At 43.5% G+C, this 23,900-nt stretch overlaps 1 protein-coding gene across 1 annotated transcript in view; it reads right to left on the bottom strand.

The window, feature by feature from the left end:
• Positions 1–9,867: 9,867 nt before the first annotated feature.
• Positions 9,868–23,900, bottom strand: part of LOC124545542 (alpha-1A adrenergic receptor-like) — an 82,152-nt gene continuing 68,119 nt past the window's right edge. The window contains exon 5 of the mRNA XM_047124511.1: positions 9,868–10,413. Within this exon, the coding sequence (XP_046980467.1) occupies positions 9,868–10,413 (546 nt within the window). The remainder of the gene's footprint in view (positions 10,414–23,900) is intronic.

The raw sequence follows: 23,900 nt of genomic DNA, 5'->3' as shown, positions 1-23,900 counted from the left end.
TTCCTGAAGAGGGGCAGCAGCCTTTTCAGTAGTTGCAAGGGCAACAGTCTGGATGATTGACTGATCTGGCCTTGTAACAATAACCAAAACGGCCTTGCTGTGCTGGTACTGCGAACGGCTGAAAGCAAGGGGAAACTACAGCCGTAATTTTTCCCGAGGGCATGCAGCTTTACTGTATGATTACATGATGATGGCGTCCTCTTGGGTAAAATATTCCGGAGGTAAAATAGTCCCCCATTCGGATCTCCGGGCGGGGACTACTCAAGAGGATGTCGTTATCAGGAGAAAGAAAACTGGCGTTCTACGGATCGGAGCGTGGAATGTCAGATCCCTTAATCGGGCAGGTAGGTTAGAAAATTTAAAAAGGGAAATGGATAGGTTGAAGTTAGATATAGTGGGAATTAGTGAAGTTCGGTGGCAGGAGGAACAAGACTTCTGGTCAGGTGACTACAGGGTTATAAACACAAAATCAAATAGGGGTAATGCAGGAGTAGGTTTAATAATGAATAGGAAAATAGGAATGGGGGTAAGCTACTACAAACAGCATAGTGAACGCATTATTGTGGCCAAGATAGATACGAAGCCCACACCTACTACAGTAGTACAAGTTTATATGCCAACTAGCTCTGCAGATGACGAAGAAATTGAAGAAATGTATGATGAAATAAAAGAAATTATTCAGATTGTGAAGGGAGACGAAAATTTAATAGTCATGGGTGACTGGAATTCGAGTGTAGGAAATGGGAGAGAAGGAAACATAGTAGGTGAATATGGATTGGGGGACAGAAATGAAAGAGGAAGCCGCCTGGCAGAATTTTGCACAGAGCACAACATAATCATAGCTAACACTTGGTTTAAGAATCATGAAAGAAGGTTGTATACATGGAAGAACCCTGGAGATACTAAAAGGTATCAGATAGATTATATAATGGTAAGACAGAGATTTAGGAACCAGGTTTTAAATTGTAAGACATTTCCAGGGGCAGATGTGGACTCTGACCACAATCTATTGGTTATGACCTGTAGATTAAAACTGAAGAAACTGCAAAAAGGTGGGAATTTAAGGAGATGGGACCTGGATAAACTAAAAGAACCAGAGGTTGTACGGAGGTTCAGGGAGAGCATAAGGGAGCAATTGACAGGAATGGGGGAAATAAATACAGTAGAAGAAGAATGGGTAGCTTTAAGGGATGAAGTAGTGAAGGCAGCAGAGGATCAAGTAGGTAAAAAGACGAGGGCTAGTAGAAATCCTTGGGTAACAGAAGAAATATTGAATTTAATTGATGAAAGGAGAAAATATAAAAATGCAGTAAGTGAAACAGGCAAAAAGGAATACAAACGTCTCAAAAATGAGATCGACAGGAAGTGCAAAATGGCTAAGCAGGGATGGCTAGAGGACAAATGTAAGGATGTAGAGGCCTATCTCACTGGGGGTAAGATAGATACCGCCTACAGGAAAATTAAAGAGACCTTTGGAGATAAGAGAACCACTTGTATGAATATCAAGAGCTCAGATGGAAACCCAGTTCTAAGCAAAGAAGGGAAAGCAGAAAGGTGGAAAGAGTATATAGAGGGTCTATACAAGGGCGATGTAGTTGAGGACAATATTATGGAAATGGAAGAGGATGTAGATGAAGATGAAATGGGAGATATGATACTGCGTGAAGAGTTTGACAGAGCACTGAAAGACCTGAGTCGAAACAAGGCCCCCGGAGTAGACAATATTCCATTGGAACTACTGACGGCCTTGGGAGAGCCAGTCCTGACAAAACTCTACCATCTGGTGAGCAAGATGTATGAAACAGGCGAAATACCCTCAGACTTCAAGAAGAATATAATAATTCCAATCCCAAAGAAAGCAGGTGTTGACAGATGTGAAAATTACCGAACTATCAGCTTAATAAGTCACAGCTGCAAAATACTAACACGAATTCTTTACAGACGAATGGAAAAACTAGTAGAAGCCAACCTCGGGGAAGATCAGTTTGGATTCCGTAGAAACACTGGAACACGTGAGGCAATACTGACCTTACGACTTATCTTAGAAGAAAGATTAAGGAAAGGCAAACCTACGTTTCTAGCATTTGTAGACTTAGAGAAAGCTTTTGACAATGTTGACTGGAATACTCTCTTTCAAATTCTAAAGGTGGCAGGGGTAAAATACAGGGAGCGAAAGGCTATTTACAATTTGTACAGAAACCAGATGGCAGTTATAAGAGTCGAGGGACATGAAAGGGAAGCAGTGGTTGGGAAGGGAGTAAGACAGGGTTGTAGCCTCTCCCCGATGTTGTTCAATCTGTATATTGAGCAAGCAGTAAAGGAAACAAAAGAAAAATTCGGAGTAGGTATTAAAATTCATGGAGAAGAAATAAAAACCTTGAGGTTCGCCGATGACATTGTAATTCTGTCAGAGACAGCAAAGGACTTGGAAGAGCAGTTGAATGGAATGGACAGTGTCTTGAAAGGAGGATATAAGATGAACATCAACAAAAGCAAAACAAGGATAATGGAATGTAGTCTAATTAAGTCGGGTGATGCTGAGGGAATTAGATTAGGAAATGAGGCACTTAAAGTAGTAGAGGAGTTTTGTTATTTGGGGAGCAAAATAACTGATGATGGTCGAAGTAGAGAGGATATAAAATGTAGGCTGGCAATGGCAAGGAAAGCGTTTCAGAAGAAGAGAAATTTGTTAACATCCAGTATTGATTTAAGTGTCAGGAAGTCATTTCTGAAAGTATTCGTATGGAGTGTAGCCATGTATGGAAGTGAAACATGGACGATAAATAGTTTGGACATGAAGAGAGTAGAAGCTTTCGAAATGTGGTGCTACAGAAGAATGCTGAAGATTAGATGGGTAGATCACATAACTAATGAGGAAGTATTGAATAGGATTGGGGAGAAGAGAAGTTTGTGGCACAACTTGACCAGAAGAAGGGATCGGTTGGTAGGACATGTTCTGAGGCATCAAGGGATCACCAATTTAGTATTGGAGGGCAGCGTGGAGGGTAAAAATCGTAGAGGGAGACCAAGAGATGAATACACTAAGCAGATTCAGAAGGATGTAGGTTGCAGTAGGTACTGGGAGATGAAGAAGCTTGCACAGGGTAGAGTAGCATGGAGAGCTGCATCAAACCAGTCTCAGGACTGAAGACCACAACAACAACAACACATAACGTGAGCGACTTTTCTACTAGCTTGTCACTTGGGGGGGGGGGGGGGGGGAGGGAGCGTGTCGTATTTCACCAGAGATTTCATGCGTCGTTGCTATGTGGCGTACCTTTGTCAACGATCAATCAGAATTAACATTCCCGTTCGTTCTATATATGACGTCAAAATTTCTTTTGTTTTTATAAAGCCATTTTACAGCTCGTCCTGTAGAGTGTAAGCTTTCTAGTTTTTTATCTTGTATTCTAGGAAGGTGATGTGAGCTTTATATTCTCATTGGATGTTTATACTTCGTATCTGTACACTAAAATAGTCGATACACTATGTCATCAAAATAATCCGGACACCCCCAAACACATACGTTTTTTATATTTGGTGTATTGTCCTGCCACCTACTGCCAGATACACCATATCAGCGACCTCAGTAGTCATTAGACATCGTGAGAGAGCAGAATGGGGCGCTCCGCAGAACTCACGGACTTCGAACGTGGACGGGTGATTGGGTGTCACTTGTGTCATATGTCTGTACGCGAGATTTCCTCACTCATAAACATCCCTAGATCCACTATTTCCGATGTGAAAGTGAAGTGTAAACGTGAAAGAAGACTTACAACACAAAAGCGTACAGGCCGACCTCGTCTGTTGACTGACAGAGACCGCCGAAAGTTGAAGAGGGTCATAATGTGTAATAGGCAAGCATCTATCCGGACCATTACACAAGAATTCCAAACTGCGTCAGGATCCACAACAAGTACTATAACAGTTAGGCGGGAGGTGAGAAAGCTTGGGTTTCATGGTCGAGCGGCTGCTCATAAGCCAAACATCGCCCCGGTAAATGCCAAATGACGCCTCTCTTGGTGTAAGGAGCGTAAACATTGGACGACTGAAGAGTAGGAAAACGTTGTGTGGAGTGGCGAATCACGGTACACAATGTGGCAGTCCTACGGCAGTGTTTGGGTGTTGCGAATGCCCAGTGAACGATATCTGCCAGCGTGTGTAGTACAAATAGTAAAATTCGGAGGCGGTGGTGCTAGGGTGTGGTCGTATTTTTCGTGGAGGGGGCTTACACGCCTTGTTCTTTTGCGTACACTATCACAGCACACGCACCTTCATGCTTCCCACTGCTGAAGAGCAATTCGGGGATGGCGACTGCATCTTTCAACATGATCGAGCGCCTGTTCATAATGCACGCCTGTGGTGGAGTGGTTACACGACAATAACATCGCTGTAATGGTCTGACCTGCAAAGAGTTCTGACCTGAATCCTATAGAACCCTTTTGGGATGTTTTGGAACGCCGACTTTGTGCCAGGCCTCACCGATCGACATCGATACCTCAATGCAGCGCTCCATGAAGAGTGGGCTGCCATTCCCCAAGAAACCGTCCAGCGCCTTATTCAATGTATGCCAGCGAGAGTGGAAGCTGTCATCAAGACTATGGGTGGGCCAGCACCACATTGAATTCCAGCATTACCGATGGAGGGCACCGCGAACTTGTAAGTCATTTTTAGCCAAGTGTCCGGATACTTTTGACCAGATAGTGTGTTACGCCACAGAGGTTCTGAAAAGACACATTGTCACTGGTGTTTTCGTTGCAGTAGGCATTCTAAGAGAGTCGGATGTTGGCTATGCTCCTGAGCCGATGAAAATAGATTCCAGAGCAAAGACATAAGGAAACAGAGGATGAATAGTGAATCACGTAAAGATTAGTTGGGCAAGGAAGAATAGAGGGTATTGTTGTTGCTGCATTGCTTGCTTGGTCGTAATTGTGATGTGTTGGAAAAACATAATATCCTATTGGTTTGGGTTAGTTAGTTCGTTGATCAGACAAGAGCAGGTAAATTTATCAGTTCACATGGCCAACACTGAGAGGTTATAGATTTTACTACTCCTTTACCATTTTCAGAAATTAAAAATTAATTGCTTGACACAAAGAAATTGTTGTGAGAGATAAACTTTTGTAATGATGGTTGTGATAGTTAGACAATGAGTTTCAGTAATACCATACAGTTTTTTAAAGCTCGTTTACTTCAATTATTTAGCTAATTCAGATTCCACCAACGTGTCCTCATAAAAGAATTTTCGCGTTTTCTGTTTATGCGAGTCGCCGCATTGCACAGAGCACAACAGTTTCTTATAAAGTAAAGCATGATTTGTTTGTAATAGTTGCACGTCCTTGCACTGGACTGCGGAAGGCTTCTTCTTCCCTATTTACCTTGCTTGCTGCTGCCATGCATATTTTATGTTCATCACCCCAGCAGTGCTGAGGTCCCTTTGCGACAGGTATGGCATATGAAATTTCTTAGAGCCAGTTTTACATTGTCGTGAGGTTACAGTTACATCATTCAGTTTGGTTTGCTTTCCACATTACGTTATCAGGTCAGTTTAGGTAAAATTCAGTTCAGATTTCACATGCAGACAGTCTTATTCTCAAAGTCCAATGTTATATTTGCGTGTGTATTATTCAGTTTTAGGAAATTTAATTACTCGACTTACGAACGAAAAATTTACAGAGCATTTTCATGAAAACATTTTGGTGATTTATTCTTTAAAAGTTTGATCATGATTCTATAGAGCATTTTCTTTCTCATGTTAGCTTGTTTGTTGTTAACTGCAAGTCATGTATTGTCACGTCATGCATTGAAGCACTGCTCACGCCTGCAAAATACGTAGATACACAGCATAGCTTATTTACTTCACAGGTTTGTTTCCTAATCACTTGGGCGAATTTAATTAAAAATACGGTTATATAGCCTCAGTTTTAGCGACTCATTTATTAGATAGCGTTTCCGTAATTGCACTATTTGCGTCGTTTAGGATTACAGGAAACAAAAAATAGTAGTTCAGTTCACAAAAATAGACCGGTTGAAAAGGTACAAGGGATTAGCATGTCCCTTCTCTCTCTCTCTCTCTCTCTCTCTCTCTCTCTCTCTCTCTCTCTATCTATCTCTCTCTCCCTGCCGCGCAGGGTAGCCGCGCGATCTAGGGCGTCTTGTCGCGGTTCGCGCGGCTACCCTGTCGGAGGTTCGAGTTCTCCCTCGGGCAATTAGGTTAAGTTAGATTAAATAGTGTATAAGCTTAGGGGCCGATGACCTCACCAGTTTGGTCCCATAAGACCTTACCACAAATTTCCAATTTTCTCTCTCTTTCTCTCTCTCTCTCTCTCTCTCTCTCTCTCTCTCTCTCTCTCTCTCCAGTAGTGGTACTACTCGCTTCCTCGGGAAGAAGATGTGTGTACAACAGTGTCATCACACCTTGAATTTTTTTTTGTGCTTTTACAGATTGATACTGTCCTCTTTCCTGCTCGTTCAGTTATTGGTTTTGTATCGACGGAAGCAGTGTTTACTGAATTACAATGAATCAGATCTGCGTTCGCAGAATAAAAGACGGTGCACAACAATTCAACCAACAGAAGAAGCTAAACCCACACACAGTTTCTTCCATCTTAGTTAAGTTGTTTAAGAAGCAAACGTGAGATTCTGACAGTGATCCATACCTCGAAAGCTGCATCCAGTAGTTGCTAGAGAGTAACTGCTGAACACAATGTGTCACATGAAAGCGACGAAATATTACATAGTCAGATAATCTGGCTGGTATTTGAGAACTTAACTGAACATAAATGGCACGACCAGTTCAGACGCTTTGAAAAGTCAGTGACAGCTGAACGCAGCTATACCAATTTCGGTATCGCTATCAGACAGCAGTATGGAAATCGTGACTATTGGCACTCTACCGATGGCGCTAACAGTGCGAGTCTGCAACCGCCACAGCAATAGTCTCTATTGCAAAGACTTTAAATGGGATAAGCCAGTTCTAAACCGACAAACTTTCATAGGCGGTGGTGTGAACCAAAACAAGAAATAGATGTCTAGTAAAAACGGGCTCGAAAGTGCACACTTAAAGAGCTAAGAGCATTGTTGTTTCAGAGGTGGAGATATGGACCAAAACAAGAAATAAATGCCTAGTAAACACGTGAGTACTTGTTCATGTTCACTGCTGCGAATAATATCTCTTCTACAGAACAAGTGTCCACAGCTCTTGAAGTATGCACGTTACATCCGTGTTTTCTAGACTTATTTCCTTGTTTTAGTCCACACTCTGAAAGTTTGTCTGTGGTGTTCTGGTTCAGCCTGTATGCAGGCCCTGTATATAGGCATGTCTCTGATCTGTTTTGGAGACCTCAGGCTGCGATCTGCTCAGCAAAGCTCCGGCTTTGCATTGTACAGTCTTTTAAGCGAAATCATCTCTTGGTGTTACACTCTCCAAAGCTGATACACTGTCTATGTTGTCATAGTTAACACGAGCACAGGAATCGTCGTCAAAATCTGGCTACCCACTGCTACCTCAATACCAATAGCGAAATCAAAGTTACAACCACGGAAAAGAGCAGGGCCTTTAAATGTTTGTTTATGTAATATTTAGTGCTGCTAATAAACCAAACCTTCAGTCTCGTTACCTCCTAAGAAGCCATGAGGATTATGTCACTTCAAGTCTAGTAGTATGTGTCACTTTATACATGAAGTATGATCTCGTATTCCTGCGTCAAATGATGTAAGCTTAACGACCGACATATGATATATATATTTTAATACATAAATACATCGATCTATATTGATACATATAAGGCGAAATGTTGTTAAAAGTTGTTTCTAAAAATCTCGAAAAGTTCGTGAGCAGTTTACTTCTAATTTTCACATGACGCTCCAATAAACATAGACAGACACCGCATACACATTTTTAATATGTATATAAAAGTAAATATGTTTACTAGAGCACACTGCGATAATTTGAAATAGTCGGTCAACAACTTCACGAGATTTTTGTTAATAACCTTAAACAAAGTCTTGCCATCATACAGGCTGATCAGATATAGTCTGAGAAAGGGAAGTTGTCAGAAAAAATATCGAAAATTTCTACACGGATTTATTTTAAATTTTTACACCATTCTCTAATAAACGATTCGACGAACGTATGTAACATATTTTAACGTAAATCATACATATAAATAAAGAGGAAATACTACTAGAAAAACCTCGAAAAAATCGTTACCAATTTACTTTAAATTTTCACACCATACGTTGATAATCATCCGGACGGGTACCGGCTGTTTGTTTTTAATATATATAACATGTAAACATGTATGATATATATATAATAGGGAAGCTTTGTTAGCAAAAATTGGTGAAGTTCTAGACTGATTTACTTCAAAACTTTACACGATACATTGATAAACATGCAGACGGATTTAGGCTACATGTTTCTTTAAGTAACAGTGTGTAGGTTTTACATTAAAAGTGACTGCGGAAAGAAAATACTATTGTGCTGTGAAATGAGCTGTTTCCTGTTCTTTCTCGCGGGTTAGTTTTAACTACAGTAACAGGACTTTTAAACCAAATTGTTTCTCCTTATATATCCTACCCTGTGCACCAACTATCCCAACCGATTTATCGATTCACTTTAAGAGTTCAAATTCCAATCAACGTTTCGTTTACAATGATAATAAACAAGGTCCAGTGTCAGAATGAGGGGGGGGGGGGGGGAGATGGACAGAAAGGAGGAGAGGGGAAATGGGGGTAGATAGAGAGCCTGTATAGGGAGAGAGTGGCCAACCGGACGATACGGCGGCCATTTTTCTGCCAAACTGCGGGCGGGACTTTTGAATGGCCAGTAGTGGAGTACACACTCACCGAATCAAAAGCCCAAGACAATATGGCGTAATCATTCGTTAAATGGCTTTGTTTATAAGAATTACGTGTTATAATAATTTTCACACAGCCAATTTACAGGTCTGCTTTCAAATTTAACTATGTATATTGCAAGTTGTTTTATATGTAGTAAAAAGCAAAAACGACTTACTTCGCATAGATAAGAGTACTTGGTTGGTTTCCACAAGGCTCCTGTTCGATTTATGTTAGTCCTGTTGAGTGCGACTGCCCACTGCTTTCGTCTTTCTTCATTGCGTGGAAATGCTAACATGCGAAATCCACCTTCGAGTCTATTGGAACAACCAAATGCAGCACAACCTGGCATCGTTTACGAACGTCTGCAGAACGAATTACAGATGTCGAAAACAATACTGTACAATTTGTGACTTGTTTACTTCAAACATGTAGGCCTACCGACTTCATCACAAAACGCTTCATTATTTCAACTGGTATTTAAGATCGCAAACGCTAATTAGGTACTAAAAACGATATACAACTAAATCGAACAAGCATACACAACGCATAACAAGTCTCTCAATAATTCAAATGCCTTTTAATCGTTTCCAAAAGTCCTCTGAACTTCAATTCAACTCAAAAGCACGGCGAACATAGGAAGCGGGAGAGACGTTTGGCGTCATTTTTCTGCCAAAGCTAATCAACCAATCACGGGCAACTTCACCTATGGCCACTCTCTCTGTATACACGCTCTCTAGGCGTAGAGAGGCGAAGGAGGAGATGGATGGAGAGTGATGAATGAGGAAATGGAGTGAGAAAGGGGAAGGAGATGATGGACAGAGAAAGGTGGTAGAAGGAGATCAGGTTGTAGCGCTATATCCATTTTCCATACATATTTCAAAATTGCGAAGCATTGTCGGGTTTGCTAGTTCTGCATAATTACGCAGCATATGGGGTATGTACCGAAAAAAAAGGTATCATCCCTTTGCAGGAGCTTACTCCAACTCTGAAGTCAGGGGAACCAACCCCCAATGTCAATCAGCATCAGTGAATGAACTCAAAATCCATATCAGTGAATGAACGCTCGAAGAATAACCGTGGTTGCTTTGCGGTATTACAAGAAATGTTCATATTTAAAATGATGAGTGAGGAGGGCAGCCGGCCTACCTTGCCGTCGGCGGCGTCGTGGGCGGCGAGGGTGCCCCTGCGCGAGCCGGGCGCGCCCAGGTGGACGCGCAGCGTCACGGCGGAGCGGGTGGTGCGCTGGCCGGCCTGCAGGAAGGCCTCGTGGCGGGAGGCGGCGCGGTACACGAGCGCGTACAGCGCCAGGATGACGAGCGCGGGGAGGTAGAAGGAGCCGGCCGCCGAGAAGATGACGTAGCCCAGCTGCTTGTTGACGTGGCACTCGCCGCTGCCGCTGCCGCTGCCGCTGCCGCCGCCGGAGGCGTCGCCCTCGCGCCAGCCCAGCGGCTGCGCCACGCTGATGGCCAGCGCCAGCAGCCACGTGGCGGCGATCAGCGCGCGCACGCGCCGCCGCGTCAGGATGCGGCCGTACGACAGCGGCCGCGACACGCCCACGTACCGGTCCACCTGCGGGGCACGGCGCACGGTGCACACCTCTCTTACGACTTACCATTTCCTGACCGCTCCCGTGTGCTCCTGTGTGCTCGTCCAGTTCGTTGCTGTGGATGTCAGGGTCAATTTCGCTAGAAGCGGCAGGTGGATTTTTATCTATATGGACCCAATCTTTCCACAATTTCCTTAACTGGATTATCTGCATGTCCATCTTTTTAGAGATGGTTGCGGGACTTGGCTATTCGATACAGGATATCAAATTAAACACCTTCCAGCAGTCTAGTTTCCAAACTTGTTTTGTTTGGCTACCAGTCTCGGCGTTTTACTACACCACCTCTCTTTTTTTAAAAAAAAAAAAAAAAAAAAGACAGTATTGCTACAGCAAAATTCTACTAATACCAATATCGCTGGCCGGCCGGAGTGGCCGAGCTGTTCTAGGCGCTACAGTCTGGAACAGCGCGACCGTTACGGTCGCAGGTTCGAGTACTGCCTCGGGCATGGATGTGTGTGATGACCTTAGCTTAGTTAGGTTTAAGTAGTTCTAAGTTCTAGGGGACTGATGACCTCAGAAGTTAAGTCCCATAGTGCTCAGAGCCATTTGAACCACTATTGCTGGCCCTTGTTTTGATCAGAATCGAGGTAGAATCTTCCTACAGGTTGGTCAGGGACCTGAAGATGGCGTAGAAAAATGCTGAAACTGGTAGCCAAATAAAACAAGTTTGGAAACTAGACGGCTGAAAAGTGTTTAATTTGACGAGCTGTAACTGAGCTATGGTCTTAGGTTACTAAGCTGTCTTAAGGGTGAGTGAATGTCCCCTCATTCATGGGTTGACTGGTCTGTTGACCTATTCACTTGTATATGGGCGATGAGCTCACAACGCGGTTCACAGTTCAGGTGTTTCAGTTCCACCAGCGATCCTCTACCTCTTATGGTCCCGATACACACGCGGACTGATCCGCCGACCCACTTCCCAAGCAGGTCAGGTCAGGCCCGACCTGCTAGCCTGTGTAGCTTTGATGGGCTTATGGCCAGGTCTGTCGGCTGTACTGGTGAGGCCGGCCGCGGTGGTCTAGCGGTTCTAGGCGCTCAGTCCGGAGCCGCGCGACTGCTTCGGTCGCAGGTTCGAATCCTGCCTCGGGCATGGACGTGTGTGATGTCCTTAGGTTAGTTAGGTTTAAGTAGTTCTAAGTTCTAGGGGACTGATGACCATAGACGTTACGTCCCATAGTGCTCATTTGAACCATTTTTTTTGTACTGGTGAGCCTTTATGTATTGTGCTGGCTGTTACAAGCCAAACAACACCTCATCAGTACAGCCAGATAGTCTCCGGTCTCCACATAACGCCAGACAAGTCGTTACTGTGGCTGTTGAGTGGGTCAATGAATCAGTCAGGATGTGAACGAATGCGTTTATACTGACTGCTACCAGCCAGCCTACACCGCGTCAGTACAGCCAGCTAGCGTGCATGAAGTGATCGCCGGCATCCACACACAATCATACAGTTTGTGGCTATGGTTAGCGAGTGGGTCGTCCGACCAGTCAGGCTCTGAATGGGTGCTGTAAGTGTCCCATGATGGTTGGCTTTTTCCAACACCTCATGGAAGTAAACTGCCAGGAAGCAGCACCTTCTAGAGAAATTTCAGTAAAGAGGGACAAAAAATACCAATGGAATTCTATTCCTAAGGGTGGCTAGCTGAAAGAGCTAAATAATTTCTTGGAATTATCTGGATGAGATATGGAGGAGTCGACTTGCAATCGGCAGGTGATTGAAGCAGCAACTCGTTATCCATGTAGGGCAGAGTCGCTGTTTTGATGTACTCAACTGAAGTCAGGAGTTAGTGATCCTCTGTGATCAACGAAGTTACTTTTCAAAAAGACACGAAAGTGAGTTCCTGCGTGCAGCCGTGGAATTCTGTTAAGTCTTCTCCGATTTTCTAGGCCATTGTTGTCTTCCTGTGAACGAAGAGGTATCTTGTTTCAGAGCGAGGAGCTGTTAATTATCTGGAGGTAAGGTTCTCGGAGCAAATCCAACACGGTAAGTTTTAATTAACGCAAATGATTTCAATTTTTTTCTGTGAAAATTTGAATGACGTGTTTTTGATAGTGTTCTAACCTTTTGAATTTGAGCTGTGTTCCTACTAAGGTTTTGTGAATATTATCGTCGAGCCGTTTAGAGCCAAAATAAAGTGGTATATGAGCTGTTAGCGATGCACTACCTGATGAAAAGTGTCTTATGCACCTAATAGATGACAGTAATATGAGCTGTCCACTCTTCGCTTTGTAACGGCTCAAACTCTGCTGGAGATACTTTCAGTAACGCGTCTCAATGTCTGAAGAAGTGAACCGGAGAGAAGTGATGTAGGTCCCTACTGTCAGAAGCGTAGTCGACGTACTAACTCAACCCAAAGACGTTGAGCTGGCTTCTGAAAGGGATTCTTGTCAAGCATGTTCATTTGGGGAACGATATTGTCCACAGAATATTGGCTTACAAACGCTGCTTTACGATAAGGTGCACAGTCATTCTTATAAAAGCAGTCATCACATTTGGACCGTTGCGCTGCTGTGCACATTATACAGTGCTCATAGCGTTTTCTTAAGTGCAATAAGATGACCACACACTCACCACGAAACATACCTCCATACCGTTACACAATCGCCCCCATACTTCACTGTTTTCACTACACATAATGGCAGGTATCGTTCTCCGGGCAGACGCCACATTGAAATCCTTTCTTCGGATTCCCACAGTGTACAGCGCGCCTCATCACACCAAATTTCTCGTTTTCAGTAACCCACTGTCCAGAGGCGTCAGTCTTTACAACAATTCTAGTGTCGCTTTGCACTGACTAAAGAAATGCGTAGCTGCTCGACAATTGTACCCCACCCTTTTCAGTTCCAGACACACAGCGATTGTGCTATCTGGACTGGTGGTAGAATTTTGGATCTTACAAGTGATTCCTTCCACTGATTTCATGCGGTTTTTAACAACGACCCGTCGTATTGCCCGAAGGTCCTTGTCCGTTAATACTTACACATGAAGTCGCCCTGGTGTTGATTTAGCTCCATTTGTTCTTTCCTGTTTCCGCATCATAATCACATTAACATTAGGCGGCTTTAAAACCACTGAAATGTCCCTGATGGAAATGCTACTTAGGTGACATCCAATGACTAGCCCACGCTCAGTATCACTGTGCTACCTGAGCAACCCAGTCTAATGTTACTGCTTCCCTACCGACAGCACAGCAGCCCCCGCCGCCTCCTTTTACACTTGCAGGTCTACCTTTTCTGTCTTCTAATGGTCAATCAGTTAGAGCGTTGCACACTGATGTCCAAATACTTTTGATGAGATAGTGTATTTCAGTCCAGTGGTCAAATCCTAGAATCCTTCTGAAAGAAGTTTGGCTAGTATAGAACATTAATTATTGATTATGGGGTAGTGAGAAGTTTAGCACTATCCTGGGGGCAAGGAGAGGCTGTCGTCGACCCATATTTAACTGGTTAGATAGTATGCTAGTGCATAAAATGTATAAGTATCCTCCAAAAATGCTTAAGATTAAATATGCTCATCAATAGATTGCGTAATTACTCTCGCCCGCCACATATCCCCAAAGAGTGCGTGGATTCAGGATGTCATCGTGAGCTTGACTTGGGCGACGCGAAAGAGCCTCCTAGGACAGACGAAATGAACCTTCTACTCTTAGTGTTGAAAACTACATAAAAGTTTTCAAGCGAATGTCGAAAGAAAATAAGATATTTGATAAGATTTTGAGGCCGTTCTTATCAACATACACAGGATAGCGTCTCGACACGTGCAGAAACACTTCCTGCAAAAACTTTGAGCAACGAGCACGTTCTTGCGTTTCTTTTTGCATCAATAGTTTACTTGAAAATTAAAAAACCGTTCTTGTTTATATGAATGACCTTTGGAAGCCGCCTGTGCCTGGAATAGGCAATCGCGTACCGTTTACGGAAGAGGCACGTGCTAAGTTCACATAGAAGTAAAAGTATGGCACATTCCCTCGAATTCATTCACCAGTTAGAGCTACTTGGACAAGACAAGAGGGAGTAAAGAGATTCCATTATTACCATCATTTTTCGGTTGATTCACGAGTGAAAAGTTTCAGCGTTTTCTAACCAATGTGCTTCGTTCAGACAATGCGCCTCTGACGAAACTTTTAAAATAAAATCGTTTTGTGTATGGATTAATTCCTTTAACGTTCTTCTGACTTGTCATATATGTGTGGCCTAAAAGTAGCGATAGTCATGTATCTATTAATTTATGTAAAAGATTGTGCATGACTTCAGTTTCACTCAGCATTATCTATGCATTATTTGACATTCCAAACGGATCAAAATATCGCTCTGTATGTCACAAGCTATGTGAATATATTCAGCGCTTGGTTTCGGAGTTCTTACTGTAGCCGTATTTGTAAATAAAATTATTGGCTTCAGGTATACCTGTTATGCAATCAACTGTTTTGTTTTTTCTTTTTTTTTATACAAACACAAGAATATTTCAGCGTTTTCATGGCGTACTTAGTGGTTACTTTTATTCTGTTCTAAATTTTTTCTGTGCTTTTATATATGATCCTCTAGGTCGTCAGGATGGTGTTATGGACCCATAGAGCATCTTTCAGCGCCAACAAAACATGACTATCAAGTTAGCATTTACTGATTACGATTTAGAGTTCAGTGTCTTTTTGTCAGCTTCAGCTGCTGCCTCATGCCATCGTCTTGGTGGAGACCACTGACACCTAGGCTGAGAGAGTTGACAGAATCGCTACCTAAGCAATTTCGTTGAAGTCTTGTGGGCTGCTTTCTGCCAGTCTGTGGGCGAAGTCGTAGCGTGAGAGTGTGCCCCGTTGCTGTTAGAGCACACTCAAGTCCGCTCTAGAAGATGACGATTACTTGTGATGACCCATTGGGACGTGCCACAGTGTCGGAAATCGTCTAGTTGTCTGATTCTGACCCCACCAGACATGTAGGCTCTGGCATCCAGAAGTGCCTGCTTTGATGATCAAGAGCAGAGCCCACTCACCCGGTAGTGATGATGATGTTAGTGCGATAAGCACCCGAGATGTACTTATCTTGAAAGACCCTCAGTCTCCCTATTAGCGATGTCATAGGCAGGTTGCGATTACTTGGATTTTGTCATCTCAGAAAGGGAAAGTAGCGTGTTCACAAGAAGCGCTCGAACTTTTAATACATTGATGTCACTGCACTGTAATAATCATCGAATCGAGTGCTTCACTATGAACACTATCGATCCAAGTGACCAACTGAATCCAGAGCTAGAGACTGTGATATTTGGGGAGATGGGCAGACGGTAACAATATGAGGGTCAATTCGTTATGACCGAATGTGACCAGCTTCTTTATCAGTAGTTAGCATTTCTCGTTGGGTTGCATTAACTTAACTCTTTGTTAAAGGCTCTTAACTCCACTGTCAGACCTCTGAAATGTGTTATTACATCTTAGGTAATATTTGTTGCTTCATGTAACAAGAGCTAACGATTTTATCTCCCTCTCTCGATTCACATTTTGCTGAATGTTTGACTTGTGCTTGGTGATTGATGCTACTATAGCGATGTGTGGACATGTACATGACCGACTAACAGTGTTTCTTTCTGTTGCATAGCTACGTCAGTACCTCTACCTGGAGTGACCTGCGGCTACACTAGCGTAAATTAAACAAAAAACAATAATTGCTTTCCCTTTTTACTCTGTGGTGTACTAGCGTATTCGTAGTTTGTCATACTTTTGAAATAACCTTCTTACACAGCATTCTCATGTGTTGTTGAAACGCTGATACAAACATAATACACGTTTCTTAGTATTTCATTTGTACCTTACACTTTTTCACTTTACAAAGCATCGCGTTTCTGTTGCTATTGTTAATACATACAAGTTGTTCAGGCACTCAGAAGGACTGATGCCATCAGCCACACTATGTGATTATAATACATTTTGTCTTCTTCATTTTTGTTTTGTGTTACATCACCAATCAAGAATGTATTATCTCATTATAATCACAACCAAAAGAATTCTCTTTGTATAACAGCTGTACCCATCCACAAACCAGAAACATTCTCAAATTCCTTCTCAGTTTTTGCTGTTCATCTCTACAACAAGCAATCCTCTATGCTGTGCATAGTTCAATGCTGTGCTCCATTTCAGGGAAATGTCATCCTCAGTAAATTAACAAGTACGAAAAATTTATCATTCAGGAAATGAGGGAAACGCTCATTTATTATTCCAATTGTGCTTCTTTTCTTCCTTTTTAATCACTTGCATTGTCTTTTTGTTCTGTCTTTATGTCCTACATCCCACATCTTCTCCACAATCCACCATCTCCCCTTTCTCTCTCTCTCTCTCTCTCTCTCTTCCTCTTCCTTGATTTCCTCATGTCCATTATTCTCACTTTCTAGAGTTTTATTCTACTAATTTTTCTCTATTTTCGATTTTTAACAAATAAACAGTCTGTTTTCTGCTACAGCTCCTACTATGTTTGCTACTCCTGCCATTATTTCCATATAATATATAAGACTTGCCAAAACAAGTGTTGTAATCAGTGTAACAATAAAATACGGAAAATAGTGCCACTACCAATGAAAAATAAAACATAATAACAATGCACCCGCACTTGTGTCATCGAGAGGCTGGACAGGGTATAGCCATCAAGAGAGATATCAACTCACACTACGTCTGATGAATCAGTCGCATTTAGGATCAAGACAAATGTGTGACAGTTAAACTAAATGTAAAACCTGTTGAGTTAAGTAAAGTGGCTTGAGCTTATATAAACAAAAGTTGAAACCTGTTAAGTTATTACCAACAAGCGATTACACAAATTGCCTACAATAACATCATATGAAGTACAAGGAGTAAGTGCGACAGAAGCAATGAAAAAATGTTCAGTCGAAGACGACAGAGTGTAAAAACATTAAAAATACTGAAAGTATATTTGTAGACGAAATGAGGAAATTGCACCCTATAGATTAGTCATAGCGTGTCCCTACCAAGTTCGCCAGCTCGTGCGGAATTGTGTCGTGATCGCATGAGAGGGTGAGTGTGCTGTAGGAAGATACATATGATGCACCAGACACATCCATCTTCCAGCTCAGCTTCAGGGTTCTGCTAAATATTTAGTACTGATTTTCGTGTTGTTGGACAAAAGGAGACAGCTGTTTTAAGATTAGTGTTCATTAAGACTAACATAAAGGAAACACAACCAGTATCACAATCTCTGATCAAAAATATCCAGTCATCCCTATATAACGCGGACTTTACCGCTAGATGTCACAGGAGATGGATTTACTGGTATAATACACTACTGGTCATTGCTACACCAAGAAGAAATGCAGATGATAAACGGGTATTCATTGAACAAATATATTATACTAGAACTGCCATGTGATTACATTTTCACGCAATTTGGGTGCATAGATCCTCAGAAATCAGTACCCAGAACAACCACCTCTGGCTGTAATAATGGCCTTGATACGCCTAGGCATTGAGTCAAACAGAGCTTGGATGGCGTGTGCAGGTACAGCTGCCCATGCAGCTTCAACACGATACCACAGTTCATCAAGAGTAGTGACTGGCGTATTGTGACGAGCCAGTTGCTCGGCCACCATTGACCGGACGTTTTCAATTGGTGAGAGATCTGGAGAATGTGCTGGCCAGGGCAGCAGTCGAACGTTTTCTGTATCCAGAAAGGCCCGTGCAGGACCTGCAACATGCGGTCGCGCATTATCCCGCTGAAATGTAGGGTTTCACAGGGATCGAACGAAGGGTAGAGCCACGGGTCGTAACACATCTGAAATGTAACGTCCACTGTTCAAAGTGTCGTCAATGCGAACAAGAGGTGACCCAGACGTGTAACCAATGGCACCCCATACCATCACGAAGGGTGAAACGCCAGTATGGCGATGACGAATACACGCTTCCAATGTGCGTTCACCGCGATGTCGCCAAACACGGATGCGACCATCACGGTGCTGTAAACAGAACCTGGGTTCATCCGAAAAAATGACGTTTTGCCATTCGTGCACCCAGGTTCGTCGTTGAGTACACCATCACAGGCGCTCCTGTCTGTGATGCAGCGTCAAGGGTAACCGCAACCATGGTCTCCGAGCTGATAGTCCATGCTGCTGCAAGCGTCGTCCAACTGTTCGTGCAGGTGGTTGTTGTCTTGCAAACGCCCCCATCTGTTGACCGGGGATCGAGACGTGGCTGCACGATTAGTTACAGCCATGCGGATAAGATGCCTGTCATCTCGACTGTTAGTGATACGAGGCCGTTGGGATCCAGCACGGCGTTCCGTATTATCCTCCTGAAGCCATATTCTGCCAACAGTCATTGGATCTCGACCAACGCTAGCAGCAATGTCGCGATACAATAAACCGCAATCGCGATAGGCTACAATCCGACCGTTATCAAAGTCGGAAACGTGATGGTCCGCATTTCTCCTTCTTACACGACGCATCATAACAACGTTTCACCAGGCAACGCCGGTCAGCTGCTGTTTGTGTATGAGACATCGGTTGGAAACTTTCCTCATGTCAGCACGCTGTAGGTGTCGCCACCGGAGCCAACCTTTTGTGAATGCTCTGAAAAGCTAATCATTTGCATATCATAGCTTCTTGTTCCTGTCGGTTAAATTTCGCTTCTGTAACACGTCATCTTCGTGGTGTTGTGATTTTAATGTCCAGTAGTGTAGAATATGGGGAGAATACGGGGAGTATTGTGTTGTCAGTAGAAAAGTGACGACAGCAGAATGGGTCGGTCAGCTGAGCATGTCGACTTCGAGCGTGGACTATTCGATGGCTGTCATCTGAGGAACATACCCATCGGAGAGATTTCAACACCCCCAAAGCTGGCCAAGTCGTCTCTTCGTGACATGATTGCGGAATGGGAAAGCGAAGGAACATCCACAGCTAAGACAGACCAGACGGACCTAATGTACTGACGGGCAGGAACCGCCGAGTATTATGAAGGGTTGCTGCAAAAAATAAAATTAAATTAGCGTAAGGAATCACTCGTGAGTATCAAAGTGCTACCAGCAGTCCATCTAGCACAATAACTGGCCTTAGGAAACCTAAAAGGAATTGCGTACAGTTATCAAACAGCTCCTCATAAGCCACATATTTCAGTAGTCAATGAGCCGTCCGCTGTGGCCGCGCGGTTCCAGGCGCTTCAGTGTGGAACCGCGCGACCGCTATGGTCGCAGGTTCGAATCCTGCCTCGGGCATGGATGTGTGTCCTGTCCTTAGGTTAGTTAGGTTTAAGTAGTTCTAAGTTCTAGGGGACTGATGGCCTCAGATGTTAGGTCCTATAGTGCTCAGAACCATTTGAACCGTTTGTAGTCAATGCTAAGCAGTGCTCGAGTTGGCGATGCCACTGTACAGTGAAACTAAATGGAGCGCTTAAGAAACCGCTTAATGTGGAACAACAGTGAAATATTTTACAGCATTATGCCTGCATGCAGGAAGACAACAGTTCGGAGATATTGATTGTATTGGCATGATAATGCACCCTGTCATAAAGCATCACCCGTGAGGATTGGTTTGAGGATAATAACATTCCTGAAACAGAATGACCTGTCTAGAGCCCCTTACTTGAACCAACAGGAACATCTCTGGGAAAAATTAGAATATCGACGTCGTTTCAGGCTCCACTGTCCAACATCGCTACCTACTCTGGTCTTGGATATTGAGGAAGAATGGGCTGCCATTCACAGTTCAAGCAAATTGGTGAAAATAGCACACACCCCATCTTAACATCCATTAATACACTCATGGAAATTGAAATAAGAACACCGTGAATTCATTGTCCCAGGAAGGGGAAACTTTATTGACACATTCCTGGGGTCAGATACATCACATGATCACACTGACAGAACCACAGGCACATAGACACAGGCAACAGAGCATGCACAATTTCGGCACTAGTACAGTGTATATCCACCTTTCGCAGCAATGCAGGCTGCTATTCTCCCATGGAGACGATCGTAGAGATGCTGGATGTAGTCCTGTGGAACGGCTTGCCATGCCATTTCCACCTGGCGCCTCAGTTGGACCAGCGTTCGTGCTGGACGTGCAGACCGCGTGAGACGACGCTTCATCCAGTCCCAAACATGCTCAATGGGGGACAGATCCGGAGATCTTGCTGGCCAGGGTAGTTGACTTACACCTTCTAGAGCACGTTGGGTGGCACGGGATACATGCGGACGTGCATTGTCCTGTTGGAACAGCAAGTTCCCTTGCCGGTCTAGGAATGGTAGAACGATGGGTTCGATGACGGTTTGGATGTACCGTGCACTATTCAGTGTCCCCTCGACGATCACCAGTGGTGTACGGCCAGTGTAGGAGATCGCTCCCCACACCATGATGCCGGGTGTTGGCCCTGTGTGCCTCGGTCGTATGCAGTCCTGATTGTGGCGCTCACCTGCACGGCGCCAAACACGCATACGACCATCATTGGCACCAAGGCAGAAGCGACTCTCATCGCTGAAGACGACACGTCTCCATTCGTCCCTCCATTCACGCCTGTCGCGACACCACTGGAGGCAGGCTGCACGATGTTGGGGCGTGAGCGGAAGACGGCCTAACGGTGTGCGGGACCGTAGCCCAGCTTCATGGAGACGGTTGCGAATGGTCCTCGCCGATACCCCAGGAGCAACAGTGTCCCTAATTTGCTGGGAAGTGGCGGTGCGGTCCCCTACGGCACTGCGTAGGATCCTACGGTCTTGGCGTGCATCCGTGCGTCGCTGCGGTCCGGTCCCAGGTCGACGGGCACGTGCACCTTCCGCCGACCACTGGCGACAACATCGATGTACTGTGGAGACCTCACGCCCCACATGTTGAGCAATTCGGCGGTACGTCCACCCGGCCTCCCGCATGCCCACTATACGCCCTCGCTCAAAGTCCGTCAACTGCACATACGGTTCACGTCCACGCTGTCGCGTCATGCTACCAGTGTTAAAGACTGCGATGGAGCTCCGTATGCCACGGCAAACTGGCTGACACTGACGGCGGCGGTGCACAAATGCTGCGCAGCTAACGCCATTCGACGGCCAACACCGCGGTTCCTGGTGTGTCCGCTGTGCCGTGCGTGTGATCATTGCTTGTACAGCCCTCTCGCAGTGTCCGGAGCAAGTATGGTGGGTCTGACACACCGGTGTCAATGTGTTCTTTTTTCCATTTCCAGGAGTGTAGATGTCCAGATAATTTTCAACACATGGTGCACAAGAGCAAGCGATAATGTAAGCATTTCGTGTAAGTAAATGATGTTGAGAGAGTGTTGCTAGTAGACTCTGTGCTCCAAGTAGATGGTGACCCAGACGCGTCACCTGCGACAAAGACAGAACAATCTGGCGCTGCCATCAAATGCACGGTGTTCACGTAGGAAGCACTGCTCAAGCGTTGCACATAAAAATCAGTGCACGGTATTCAGGTTCTGATCGCAGCACACGTCGTGTCCATTTGCAGGTGGCGTCAATTGCTGAACCATTTGGCAATTCAGACTAGTGAATCAGGATCGTCTGTTAAAAGATCTGTAGACAAACTCGAACTAAAACCTTACAAGGTAACTGTAGCACATAGTCTGATCAAGACAGATGCTGTCGCTAGACGTCATTAATACAACACACTGTTGAAATTCATCCATGATGGAAACGTTGCTCTTAACACGCTGTTTTTTCTGATGGAGCGTGATTGCGTTTACCAAGCTCACAAAAAATGCTCTTAGGTCAGTTGCTATCATCAAAAGGATCTCGTATTACGCCAGCAGGTACATTCGCGTTATACGCTCTTGCGTTGTAATGCATTAAATAACTGCTGGTCTACTTTTTAGTTCATAGTTTTGATCCAAGGTCTTGATGTATATTATTCACATATATATCAAAAGTTATGGTTTACTAGAAAAAGATGTCCAACATTTCATTTCTAAAAGCGCACAACAGTTCTGTTTTCACAACATTCAAAGGTTCTTTATGTAACTGATAACGGTTTTCAGAACGCCAACGTCAACTATTCTTCGAGTTCAGGTATCCCAAAAAGCATAGCATGAAGAAAATTTCCGGTCCAACATCTCCATGATGCACATACTGTAAAATACAATTAATAGAATGGATGTGCTGCCTTGGCACAAGTTAAAATGGTCGCCCCTATGTGGGAGTACAGTCGCAAAAACTCGAAAACAGCAGTGCTGGGATACTGTAAAACACAACATCGTGATAGCGGGCAATTTAAAATGCAAGATGGCTCCGGTTAGAAATTCAAAAACTCAAAATGTTGGAGACGGGAAATTTAAAAACGTAAAAGGGCAGTGGGGAAAATTTTTAAAAAATGCGACATGGTGGAACCGGTTCAGTTATACTTCCTGAGTACAGTGGAGCTAGAATCCAACATGGCCTGTTGTTCAAAAATATCTGAATGATCTGAACTTTCCGCCATGGTAAAAATTACCTGAACAATCTGCGTTTTGAGTAAATAGCCATCTAACTATCTGAATTTTGTACCATGTTCAACAGTATCTGAACAATCTGAATTTTTCAACATGTTCAAAAATATCTGAACGATCTGAATTTCGTGCCATGTCAAAATATGTTTGATGATTTATAAAAATATGTAAAGATAGTGATAATATTTGTATAACTTGTAATCTAACTTGCATGCAAAGCAGCACTTGTCAATGAACTTATCTGGATCTCTCTACCACACTTACTTTAAGGCACACTGGAGCCCCCAAGTTAATTACTTCCACTTCCAAACTGTCTGTATTATTTATCAAAATGTATAAGCATGCATTTGCATTCACACAGACGCGCGCACACACCACACACACACACACACACACACACACACACAAACACACACTCCAATGGTTATGCCAAGGGTCACAATGTTAATTCCATGTCTAAAATATGTGTCAAAATTCATGACTAAAACATGATGTGAAATCTCAAACGCTATGCAATTTCCGTGAATAAATTGTTCTATTGGAGTACAAAACATATGTTGCTAAAAATAATGTGCTAAGTGGACACATTATTTTAGACCTAAATGAGAATCTGCACAAAAACGAACCTGATCAAGTGTGTAACGGTACGAAACACACGTTGCTTAAAATGATTCTGAACAGGCAAGCAGTGAATAGGAAGTCTGAATTACTGTTCTATCACTGTTAGCCAATGGAAGAGTGCAATTAAAACATAAGTTACATTTGACAACTGAAACATGATTGCTACCAAACTAAGTGCCATAATACTATATCCTTGCCTGTAATATTTGTCAAAACAGATAATGATATTGGCATTACGATCTAAGGCCTACTTGGGTCTATGTGGTACATAGATCACACTTTGTACAATTGGCATTTTTAAAGTTTTTCGGTGATGTTTCACCGCATCAAGCACCATTTTAGAAAGGAATAAGAAAATGCCTGCTGTTATACACTAGAAAAAAATAATCTTTGTTACTGACTGGCTGATACAAATT

Source organism: Schistocerca americana, chromosome 1 (assembly GCF_021461395.2).
Source record: "Schistocerca americana isolate TAMUIC-IGC-003095 chromosome 1, iqSchAmer2.1, whole genome shotgun sequence".
Taxonomy (NCBI): domain Eukaryota; kingdom Metazoa; phylum Arthropoda; class Insecta; order Orthoptera; family Acrididae; genus Schistocerca; species Schistocerca americana.
The sequence above is the reverse complement of the archived record's forward strand: the minus strand, read 5'-3'. Positions and strand labels throughout refer to the sequence as shown.